Source organism: Dermacentor silvarum, chromosome 8 (genome assembly GCF_013339745.2).
Source record: "Dermacentor silvarum isolate Dsil-2018 chromosome 8, BIME_Dsil_1.4, whole genome shotgun sequence".
Classification (NCBI taxonomy): Eukaryota; Metazoa; Arthropoda; class Arachnida; order Ixodida; family Ixodidae; genus Dermacentor; species Dermacentor silvarum.
This window is the reverse complement of record NC_051161.1, coordinates 58,473,721-58,486,418: the sequence shown is the minus strand read 5'-3', so window position 1 is coordinate 58,486,418 and position 12,698 is coordinate 58,473,721. Positions and strand designations below refer to the sequence as shown.

At 45.3% G+C, this 12,698-nt stretch overlaps 1 protein-coding gene across 1 annotated transcript in view; it reads left to right on the top strand.

Moving 5' to 3' along the window:
* The window catches only part of LOC119461281 (U3 small nucleolar RNA-associated protein 14 homolog A-like), a 47,147-nt gene that overhangs the window by 1,905 nt on the left and 32,544 nt on the right, over nt 1-12,698 (top strand). Inside the window, 5 exon segments of the mRNA XM_037722529.2 lie at nt 352-410; nt 1,229-1,374; nt 3,155-3,232; nt 5,598-5,675; nt 11,167-11,289. Of these exon segments, the coding sequence (XP_037578457.1) occupies nt 352-410; nt 1,229-1,374; nt 3,155-3,232; nt 5,598-5,675; nt 11,167-11,289 (484 nt within the window).

The window sequence follows — 12,698 nt, the reverse complement described above, 5'->3', positions numbered from 1 at the left end:
TCAACACATTTTTTTACATCCGGCTTTATTAACCGGTGTCAAGCGCACTAATGTAGTAGCCACATGCCTCTTGTAGCACAGTGCAGGTATCTTCAGGCAGTGGCCACCTGCTTACATTTTACCTCATAAACTGACCATGGTCAGTTTGGGTGTTTTTGCTGTGCTGGGAAGCTGTTTATAAAACAAAGTTGTAATGCCTGAAACAACGTACGTGTATTTCGGACTGAATGTGGCTCATTAGTTCTAGCTGTATGCATTTTTTAAATCTTATGTGCCATGTATTTTGAAGTGAGTTCAAGAGAGCTTTCACCACGTCATGACGCATACTTTCGTTCAATGTGTGGCTTCCAGAAAGGTGACACCACGGACTGAGCCGAGCTTGACAGTCTCCGAATATGACCTTTCAAAAGGTAACAAATTATTTTCTTTTAAATAGTTTTTGACTTGTGTTTTGAGCTGAAGCCCTGTTTCATCACAGGTACTCACTGTAGAGGTCGTTTTGTCTTGCATTTAATTCATGGAACAATTTCAAAATTGTATCAATTTATATGTGTGCATTTGTGTATTCTGCTTTAACAGTTGTCTAGTACGTAACACACTTTGTTAGGTTTATATGATAGTTCATGTGTAATTAGATGGACAGTGAAAAGGGGAATATTTGTTTAAGCTGTATCAGTAAATTACATTTCTGCAATAGCAAGACAGCTACATTTTTAATAAGCAGAGGCTTTATAAGACATAAACGACACAGAAACGAAAGTAGGTTGGAGTTTCCACCCTGAAATACCCGCAGCTGCTCTCCATGTTGTCATAAATTTTGAAAGCATCCATTTCAGACTAGTCGAATGTTATCTGTAAACAAAGACTGCATTACATTCTAAAGCAATCAAGGGTTTGACTGAGCAATGTTTTGGTGTGTTAAAGCAGCCCAAATTATGACAATGTACATTGAAATCAGTATTAGCCATAATGAAGTACCGGTGCTGAGGTTTCAACGTGCAATTTGAAACAGGCAACCTTTACCTTCTTCACCAGTAATAACCGTAATTTTTTTCTCAAGATGAAGGAAAATATAGTTCTTAAACAATACTTAGCTAGTTCAAACAGATGTAGTGTTGCTCTATAGTTACTACGTAACACTGTTTGTGCCTAGTAAATCATTGTGAGAAATTCTCTGACGAAAGATCTGGAAATGTTCCTTGTGTCAAATCTTGGGTGGTACGCGCAGCTTCAGTGGAGAAGGTGGCTGTGCACCAGCTGCTCATGGGCCTCAAGAAGACCGATGCCCACCGGCAGATCAAGAAGAAAGTGCGCTCAATTGTGCGCAATGCCAAGGTGTTGGCCGAACCCTTGCCCCGACCTCAACTCCAGAGGGTAAGTGTAGTCCAGTGGCCTTGATCGTTAAAAGCATTTTGATAAATGATTGTACCGAACCAGCATATAATGAAATCCTCTTTATAATGCAGTTTTTCGAGAATTGGTAAATTTCGTTATATCCAGGTTTAACTGTAGCATCTTAGAGCAGGACAAGAGGAGGTGACATACACGAGCATAGACTAGTGCTCGTTTACATCTCCTCTTGTCCTCTTTTAAAGCACTGTTTGTTTGCTGAAGTTTGATTAAATATGGTTATAGCGCTAAGGAAGATGAAACACGAAATGCACAGGATGGGCACTGGACATCACCTGGCTTTACTGCAGAAATTATTACATGCTTAAAAGGCTAAATTTCTGCTGCAAATTTCCAGAAGACTTACACTGGTGGATACAGAGGGGGGCACCTCCCCCACCTGGCACATTAGCATTACACCTCTCCCACTCCCCCTCACCTTTCCCCTCTGTACCAAATCATTTCATCAGTTTACAAGGCTGAGCTACTGATATTTCTCAACTTCAGACTAACTAACGTGCATACTTTAGTTTCCACTGTCTCCAGTTCATGTGACATCGGCGTAACTTTAGTTCATACACTTTATTTTCATAGCGAGATGACATGGCACTCTCGAGAAATTTCACATATGGTGTGGTCTACTTTAAAAGTAAAGTTTCCTTGTCACGTTTCATTTCATGAGTGTCCAGCAGAACCTCATTGATATGATCCCGTTACGTACGATTTCCCGGTGCCAACATTGTTCGCGATCGAGATCACAACAAATGACCCAATAAAGTTACGTTTATTTTTTACTAGTTCATCAGCATCAGCTACACGTAATAGTATGTTACCAAAAAAAACGATATTTCGGCAACAACGTTCAGTACATCGCCAAACTGTGATCGTAGGATACATTTTCCGGCCGCTAGATCTCATGCAAACAAGAAAAGGCGCAAGGTGTGCCCGATTGAGAACAGTAGCGGCCCACTGCATCAGCTTTCACGCAATACTCGCCCACCTGTCTCTTGTGAAAACGCCGGCGCACACTCAGTTTCTTGTTCCGGTAATGGCAAGTCTCCTCCTGGGTCGTCACACGCCCCATTCACAGCTATCGCCGCCAAACCTAATGCGATAAGCATCTTCGCCTGTCTTTTTTACAGCGCATAGGGCGTGGTGCCATTGGTAGCATACTGCATGCTTTAAGCAGGTGATAATCGAAAAGCGCCGCCATTCCTTGCTACAGGGGGCGTGATGTAGGGATCACGTTTCGCTTTGGCGGCATCCGACGTCATCCACCAGCTTGATTTCGTTTCAGTTTCTTGTCGCCACCTTAAAACACTACACAATAGAAAAACAACAAAACATGCCTCGGGCCATTGAATCCCCACCACCTCGATGTGCATCTCGTGCCTTGTGCACAACGCTTTGCATTGTGTAGATGTCAACTACAGTTGAGTCTCGAAATTTTTAGTTGCTTTGGATCATTTGTTTTTTTGGTTAGTACATTTTTTTTGCGTTTTTTCTTCCAAAACGTATGAACAAGGTTCTACTGTAATATCTACTTATCACATACACACACATGCGCCCACTTCACCTTACCAACTGGCCCGAATTGGCACTATGTTGAGCTTGCAAGTTTTTTAACCATTATTTTGTTGGTCTCTGTACAAGCCATATTTCAGACACCCACTGCTGCATTCTTGAATATTTTTCAACTGTGTTTGGGTCCTGTTACTCTGGTACCGGTTTGCATGTGTGAGAATTGTGACATTTTTTGTTGCAGGCACAGCGTCAGGTCGCGTATGAAAAGGTCGGCGAGGAAGTCTCCGTGTGGGAGCCTGTGGTCAAACAGAACCGTGTGGTAAGGACAGTTGTCTAACCATGTGTACATAGTATGATAACTAGGATAGACGTTTTTCTGTGTTTCTTTTTTTGTCCCTCCTTTCTACCTGCCTTACAGTGTTTTGCATTTAAAAGCTCCAAGCGCTACAACACCTACTCGGTGTTAACCATTTTATGCGTAGGTTTCGGACTATATCAACCTATGTTCAGTTTAAATACCCATTCTGAAAATTACTGCCATCACTTGCATCCTGTTGCTGTGTTTTGCTTCAAAAGTTCCTGCAAAATATTAGTTCACTTGTTAGTATGCTCTACAAAGAGTGTACAGTCAAACCTCGTTAATACGTAGTTGGCTGGGAACGACGTTCAGGTATGCACTAAATGATGCACAAATTAACCGCCAATGCCAGTTTAGCGGCTACTTACCCATCAGAAAAGAACTAAGTCATGATGCTCTCAAACACATGCACTCAGACAGGCTTTATTTGCGGGTAGGCAGCAAGAAATCGGTAATCATCACTTGCCGCCGTGGCGGCCTCGCCGTGACAACAGCATCTTTGAACTCGATAAGGCCGCGAGTCAGTTTGTCCATGAGGCCCTGCTTCATAACTAAATTAACAAGCACGGTGTAACGCGCGCACAGGTAAACATGAACCCGTCTCGCTTGATGACCGCGGATATTCGCTCTCACAACGCTGGAGTGAGAAGGTGCGGCAGCAGCAGCGAGCGTGCCGTCTCTCGCTTCAACGCGAACTAGACGTAAAAAGCACAGCACATACGAAGCTACCGGCACTAATTGCACTTTGTCCACAGATCGCTTTGAAGATGAGCCCGCGCGGGCGCGCATTTTTTCCACGTCGCAGATCGCTTTCGAGAGACGGCGGCTGCCGCCAAAGTAAACTCCTCCCTTTCTCGCCTCCGCCGCCGTGCCTCGCGTAGTAGCGCACTTCCGCCCCGCCTTTTTCCCTCGCGCGTGTGAGATTGAGTCGGCTGACCCTCGCAAACTTTCACTCGCACACACAGCGTATGGCACGCGGCGACGATGTTGCCGTGTTTGGACTTTATACGAAACCTCAAAGCGACATCCACGGTGATGGCAGAAATGCACGTTACCGTGAGCTAATCTCGAAGGCCATGCTTTTGTGCAGCGGCAATCGGCAACAGCTGTATGACGAAGTAATACGTTGTCATGGTGGCCGTGTTTTAAGTTCACTATCGCTGGTGACTGTCGTCCGGGCATTGCAACTCGAGAATTTAACGTCTGCGCACATGAGATTTTTCTGATTTTGTGCCTGTGCATGTAGAACAAGAAAAATAGTACGCACTAACCGTTTGGTGGGCAATGAGCGACTACGGCTTAAGCGGTCAGCCAATACACGGGGTTCAAGGGGGCTGGGTGGGGGAATCTTCGCGACTACATTTCAACCGCAATTACACATTAGGCAGGTACGTATTAACGAGGTTTGACTGTACGCAGAAAAACGTTACTGATATGTCTCTCACGAGTATGTTTTCTGTGCTGTAATGGCACTGATGCTTTGCCCTGCAAATCGATAACAGCACATTCAGTGTGTTCATGTTGTAAATCTTCCCCGCTGCACCCCATTTTTGATACATTCCTTGCTGTTGCATTTTTATGGCTCTTATGTCGTATTCTCAGTCCCGACCTTAAGGCCATTGCCTCCTATGTATTAAGTTCCCATTTGTCATTCTGTAATGACATATAAATGTGGTGGTCACCTAAATTTAGTGGTACAGAGGCATATTCGGAACCACAAAATGCCAGAAGGACGCGATCGGCAGTCATGATAAATGCGCCACAGCGCAGTTGAGTAGTTTTTGCAGTCTCTCTATAGTCAGCTTCGCCGCAATGCTTTAGTGCCATGCGGTGAAGCATACTGAGAGTGGAAAGGGGTCGCTGTCACGAAATGCAGTACATGTCCCTTAATTATGCATGTGTGCGGAGCTGATTCTGGCATTGCTGTGACGATTGGGAACATTCCTAACTGTTACTTTTTCCCAGCTGCTACATTATTTTCCGAGAGTCCCTTGAAAAACGTGTCCCTGGAGTTCTACTGTATTTATTCTCATGATCCCTTCGTAAACAAATTGCTGGAAATGGTGCTTCTTCTAATGCACATTTCTGGCTTCGAAAAAATGTATGTTATGGGTACCTGACTACATAGTTACCTTGTGAAATCAGGCACTTTTGTAATCAGTTCATATTAAAAATTATTAAAACTGTTTGGCATCTAGATGCAATTGCATCCAATATGTTTTAGAGCTCTAGTGCATAGGATAAGCAGGGGAGACTGGGTTGCTTGCTTTAAGCAGAAGTTTGATGGAAAGGAAGCATGATTTATGTTTTATTTGATTTGTCTCAGGCCGAACAGCTGCGCTTTCCACTGAAGCAGCCGGACATGAGAATGGAGTCTGCCGGTAAATTTGCTGAGCGCCTCAAGGTGGGTTTTCAAGACGTCTTTGCCTGCTGTCAGACATGGCATGCAAAATTTGTGACATATTTCAAAGGGTTTGAGCATATTGAGAGGTGAAACTTCAGCAGCACCTGATACAATAATCATATAATAACAACACTACAAAATAGAGTATGTGCATTCACAAAACATGACAGTGTCTCATTTTAAAATGTATCCGTTTATTATTCCACTGAGATTTTGCAATGGAAATCCTGCAGAAAAATGTGGATATTGAGAAATGATTCTCAAAAGGTATACGACCTTCAATGCTCCAAGGTATATCTGTTGTAAGATATTAGATGAATGTGGAGAATTATTAGACGAGAAAGAAGGAGTGAAAAGCCTTCAGTATAGACGGACTCCATTGTTATACAGCACAAGTTAATTATGACAGTTGTACCTGGCATGAAAATGCTTTCGTAACTTGCTGATATTGGTGAGAAACGTTTAGGTTTACTTTGTTATATGTGATAATTATGTTATATATCTGTGTTTTAATATCTAGGTTTGACTGTATTTCAGCAGGAATATGCTTCAGTTGCATCTCAAAATATGCAGACTTAGATGCACTTAGACTTAAAAATCAGCTAGCTGTATATGCTTGATTATAATAAGCTCCTGATTTTCATTGTCAGAAAAGAGAAGACTGCAGCACCCTCTAGTGTAAGGCACAACTTTTTACTTGTGTGCAGAAATACGCAGTATTTAAAGGGGCCCTGTACCACCCCTCGGGCTTGGTGAAATAACATAGTCCGCGGGTAGCATACGCTGTTGTGAACATCTTAGCCAAGTTCTGCTGTCGTACGCGGTCCGTGGAGCTCGCGAGTGGAATGCGAAGTCACCTTTCTCTCAAACGCTCTCGTTTCAAAAGAATCCATGATCCTCGCTCTTCTCTGTGTGCTTTATTTCGTAATAAAGCACACTCCAATGCACGGTTGCTATTGGTCGCTGCGGCCGCCACCACGAGTCCACTGGCTAAGCGCACTGCTGGCTATCTGAGGACAGCCGCATTTGGCTTATGTTTAGTGTGGCGTAGGCACCAAATCGGAAATTTGAACTGCGCGCCACGGTGGCATCTCTGCCGTCGCCTTGGCAGTGCAAGGCATTGGAGGAGGAAGGGGAGCACAACGGAGGCAGTGTTTGATTGCCGATAACTCCGCTACTGCTGAACGCATTGGAGTACTTTTTGCGGCAAAGTGATTCTGAAATAGCCTGTTTTCACTTCAAATGTCTTTCTCCTCTTCAATAAAGAGTGGTTCAGGGCCCCTTTAAGGAGAGATGCTACTCAGACACTCCTTTTTCATAATACAGTGGAATCTCGATGATACGATCACGGCTAATACGAATTTCCAGCTGATACGAATTTTTTTGCAGTCCCGGCCGAGCCCCATTACTTTGCAACGCGCAAGAAAACTGTTGTTACGAATCGATTTGCGACCCGCGTCGGTTGATACGAATAAACGCCGCCCCACCGACGGCCGAGAAAGAAAACAGCGCGCAGTCACGTGCTTTCTCTCTTTCTCTCTTGGTGCGGAGGCGCAGACGCGGCGCCGGACAGCATGGAGGCCGCGACTGGGCACGAAGAGTTTGAAGCGGTGGCGCTTTTGTTGCTTTTGTGCTTTTCCTCCTTTGCCTTGTGCCATCGGACGGAGTGGCTGCTGTGCTTCGGGCCGCATCCTTTTGTTTGCGCCATTTTGCCTAGTCGCAGCGAGCTATGTCTGCCGAGATACAATCTCGGCTGATTCGCGCGGCCATACGCCGAGGCGCGGGAGCCTCCGTTGGCGCGTCTTCCGTTGGCTGCGTTATGGGTGCCGATGGCACAGGGCGATTGTCGTTTTCGCTGCTGGAGTCACACGGTGCAAGGTTGCGCTCGTTCAGTCGGGTGCTCCTCCGCTTCTCCCGCTAATCGCCATATTTTTCTTGCCGTAGGAGGCTTGCGCTTCGTAATTCCGAAGGCGTGCTTCGTCCAAAGTTTATTCGCCAATGAGCGACGGTCCATCTCTAACCTAAGAGCTCTCGGTAATCCAAATTCTGTATGTCAAGTGATGACGCCGGCGTGGTTTATGAAGCGGACAGCTGCGGTTGCCATCTTGCCCCTGCCACAGCAGCAACCAATATAGAGACGCTTTTCAGCACAGCAGCCAATCGGAGGCCCGCTTTCATTGGAGGGCCCATGTGACTACCTATCCCAGACCCGCGCTTCTTTTGTGTTTGTGCGTTTGTTACAAGATGGCGACGACGGACGAATTGAGAAGCGTAACGGTGAAACTTTGAGCTTTCGAACGATACCAAGATGGCGGCGCTCGGTGGCGGGAAATAGGAGATATGTCTCCTTGAACTGCGGTGATATTGCGTGATTTAAAGCTGTTTTCTCGCCATGGGCAGTGACGAATTAAACTTTTCGGGCACTTGTAGTGCGTTTTCAGCCAAACCATTTTGATACAGCGTAGATTAGGTGTTGCAGATACCCAAACGCGTGGTTTGCAAAAATCAATTTTTCTCGCGATTTTCGCGATCTGATCCCCACGTCCCCCTTAAATTTAGCTAGTTTTAATTGTGTTTCGATGATACAAATTTCGGCTAATACGAATATTTTTCGTGACCCCGTGAGATTCGTATCATCGAGATTCCACTGTATTCACCCTAGAGCATGGGTTCTCAAAGTGGGTTCCGCGGAACCTACGGGTTCCGCAGGCCCCTGCTCGCGGTTCCGCGAGCCACTGATAAATTTTCCGTGGTCCCGCTCCCGACAAGTGTCTAAAACGGCGAACACGAGGTGCGCTTAATCCAAAGAACCTCCATTACCCATGCCTGAGTGTCAAAAAGCACATCACAGTGCGTAACAGCAACGCGCGAACTGCGCAATAAATACGCAAGCAGCTTGTAGCCACCCAACCTCTGAGAACGGGCAGCGCGCCTAAGCTTTCGCACTTGAATCTCGGAGGCCGTAACTTACCACCATGCGCCTTTCTCCTATTTGTAGATAGGGTAGGTGCCGATAGCGTGCGCACTGACCTATACGTTGAAGGGAAAAAAAAAAAAAAAAACGCGGAGCACCGCAAATGCGCGCCGCATAAGGGCAAGAACGGCGTAGCGTCCAACCGAAACGAAGTGGCGCAGTCCGCATCGCCGTGGTCCTCAGCGGCAATCGTACGCGGCACGTGACTGACAGCAACGCCGAAGCGCTTCGTGCCTAATTGTGCCTTTAAAGCCTTTATTCTTGCGTTTATCGCCGCGCGTAACACCGCGTTGGCGGCTAGCCGTGTGCCTCCGTAAGTGCGTAGTCGCTATCTCTGATCGCGTCGATAACCACCGCAGTTTCGTCCGCAGCAGGTTGCGGCAAATAGTAGTTTCGTTTTCACTCGATGCGCGCGTCGGCTGCGTGCCTTCACAACTGCGTAGTCGCCTCCCATGGTAGCGTCGATAGCGACCGCAAGTTTCGTCCGCACTTCTTGCAGCGAAAGGTAGTTTCGTTTTGACTTGGTGCGTGCGTCAGCCGCCTTGGCACTTTATGGAGCTTAGCAGGGTTCCCTGGGATGAACGTACCTGAGAACCCCTGCCCTAGAGCAATGAAACTTAGGCTGTTTATAGAGTTCTTTATGCTGATTTGAAATATATAATTAGTTTTCCTGCAAGTTGCATACTTTATGTTGCGCACTGTGACAAAGTGTAAAACATAGGTCTTTTGCCCCCCCTTTATCTATAAGTAAACTTACATATTTATGGACCATTGGTTGTTCATATTCCTCCAATTGAACTGTAGAATGCTGAAAACTAAATAGGAAGTGCATATAAAATATTTATTACACGTGAAAAATTCGAACCTGGGAAGTCCACAATACCCAGACCCCAGTAAGTGTTTAATTGCAATTTTTCTAATATATATACACTGGAACCTCATTGATACGATTCTGTGTAATACATTTTTTGGAATGATAAGTTTATTTCTTTTTTTTTCTCGATAATACAATTTAGTTGGGTGATACGATTTTTTGATGATACGCTTTATTTTCCAGTTTTCGTGAAGATCGTATCAATAAGGTTCCACCGTATAAATAATATTGAGGTTTAAAGGAGATAGCGGCACTTCTCACATATTAGAAAAAACATGGGAAAACTTTTATGCAGATCCGAGCACCAGAAGTAGCAAAAACAAGATGGGCAAACTCAAAAAGTTGCCAAATATTGTGTTTGGAGAAAAACAAATTTAAATGGTGAAAATTTGAAATCGTAGCGCTCGAAAAACCTGGCAAAATGCATGCTATTTTAAATTTCTTGCGCCGCAGCAGCTTGGGCAACTATGGTTATTGGGAAAGTGAGGCTTGGCCAAGCTCCTCATGCGATCCGCAATGGCGAGCGACTGTGCGTTTTTGGCCGTGAAATGCTAGACGACTGCACACTTTCGAGCTTTTAATTGACACCTTGGGGTCTTTAAATGCAATTTTAACTAATTTCCAGTTGAGTCTCGGCTTTGATTTTTATTGTCATAATAGCAGAGATTCCAAACTAAACAAGTGAAACCAAAAAAATAGATAATTTTTGAAAAAAGAACTCGCGCTTTTCGAGTAGCATCTCCCCTTAATCGCATAATGAACACACCCCCACATTTCCAATTGAAAAGTAAGTTTTTTCTTTACCTCGCATAATGAGCACACTTGCCGTGATGTGGCGCTGAATCGGATACCTGGTATGCGACAGAAGTAGGAGACATACAGTATGATCCAACGTCCGAAACAGCGTCCGACGAGACGGAACAGTAGCCAGATCCCAGGCCATTTGCCGTGTCGTAGCGCCGGATTAAATGCCCCACATGCGACAAAAGTAGAAGACACATGGTACGATTCAACGTCCGTGCTGGAACAGGAGCTGGATCAGAGGCATATTGCTGTGCCGGATTCGGCGTGCGCAGGTGTCCGATCTGGCGCTACAGCATGCCTCAGATATGGCTGCTGTTTCGGCATGTCGACGCTGTATCGTACCATGCGTCTCCTACTTTTTTAGAGGTGGCCGTGGAAAAAAATTGCTCAACATTTTACTTCACATAATCAATGCACCCGCCAACATTGCACACATCTTTAGGGGGGGGGGGGGAGGTATGTTCATTATGCAAGTAAATGCACTATTCATATTGTTGAGTCGTGCATAAGCATGACAAGCTTTTCTCTCGCAAATTACATTTGTCGCCATCGGTTAGGTGAAGTTTAAGGGGGTCTGTGTATTATTGCATTGGTGGCTGCTTCCTGCAGAGCCAGGAAGTGTAAAAAAAAAAGATTTTTTTTTGTGTTAGTATGCATACACCCTTAGAGCTACATGTAGCACAAGTTAATTTAGTTACGTTGTTTGTTTTTTGTAGAGTGCTAGTATAAAACTTGTAGGGTTACATGTTGCATTTTAAGAATGCTTGCCTCTATAAAAAAAAGGTAACCCGGTATCCTTGCTTTTATTATTTCTTGCCTCCTAACTTACTGCACATCAGCCAAAGACTGATCTCGAGAAAGAAATAAACAAGATCCTGAAGGTCAGCGAAAATGTCACACCACCAGGAGCTGAACTGACTCCAGCTGAAGAGAAAGCGCTCAAGGCCATGAGCTTGGAAGAGGTGAGAGCTGTCTAAAGACATCCTTGTACTCCATGTCAAAAAGACGCCTGGTTGTCTTTCATCGTCATAGAATAAATAACAGGTTGTCTGTCATCAGGGAAAACCTGTTATTTTCAGGGCTTTGCCAGTTCTGGAATATTCAGAGAGAAAACAGGGAATTTTCATTCCGGTTTCGTTGAATCAGATATTGGTGCATACAGTAGTTATGGTGAAACTAGTGGCATGCCAGAAGGAAACGTGGTTTTCGTCTGAACCTACAAATCCACAAATGATGTCTTTTGCTGGTTTTGTGAGTGTGAGCCTGGCCGGTTGGTTGGAACATCATGAAACGCATGATAAAGCCAAATCCGATGGTGCATCCCATCTTATTTGCAGCCTACTGGCAGTAGTTGAACATTGTAGGCTGGCATAGTAACTTGGCAAGCTATACATCGTTGTAGTGAGATGATTGCGGACCGTCACGTTTGTTGACGTGCGGTGCTGTGAAGGATGGAGCTGTAGACGTTTAAGTTTGAAGATAACATGTATTAGAAATAAGCACTCTGTAAAATACTATACAAACAGCACGACGCACACACCACACAGTGACTAAAGTACATATAACCCATGCATGCTATGTCCCTACGCTACAAGGTTCTTGCTCGCGCTCACGTCCTTATCGTCTTCAGTAGAAGGAGACCGTGACGGGACGAGTTGGTCGCTGAGCAAGACGTAGTGGGTCGACTTGCCGAGATGCTGGGTTAGCGGTGGCGGCGGCTCGAACGTTGAGGAACGGCATGAGATAAGACGACCAGGAACAGTACTAGCCGGGAACAGTCTCGCGGGCACGTAGTCGCCGCACAGGTCACCGACGTCCGCAGGAGCGCAACTGGTCAGGAGGTTGCCCAGCGGTTCACCCGAGCAACCCTCTCGAACCCTGGCTCTTCGAATGCCGTCTCCAACGCCTCTGCTGTGCTCGTGCCTTCTACCTCTTCTTTTTTTTTTTTTCTCCGCCGCGCCACCTCGTGCTCTCTCTCTTCTTTCCGCGACGCGCTGCACATGTAGTCAATGTCATCGTCGTCGTTTCACCACAATCGTCCTTTTTTTTTTCTTGTGCAGCACCTCCAGTGTCTTAGATTGTCAACAAATTTTCATAAAGACGGTCAGAAGGACCTGGAAATTTGTGAGTGCCAGAGTAGTAGATAACCTCAAGGTTTCATTAAGCTTTGACTTCTGTGCACTCTGCGTTTTTTTTTTTTTTAATCCGAGAAGCCACAGTCGACAATTGACACAGAGAAGGTTGGAAAAGGGAGATCTGTTATTGTTGTCTATGGAAGTGTGCTTTAAAGGTGTGATGACAGGTTCTGGTTAAGTGTCGCACACTCAAGGGCAACCTTGGTGCGAGTAATAGACAGAGCCGTTTGTACACT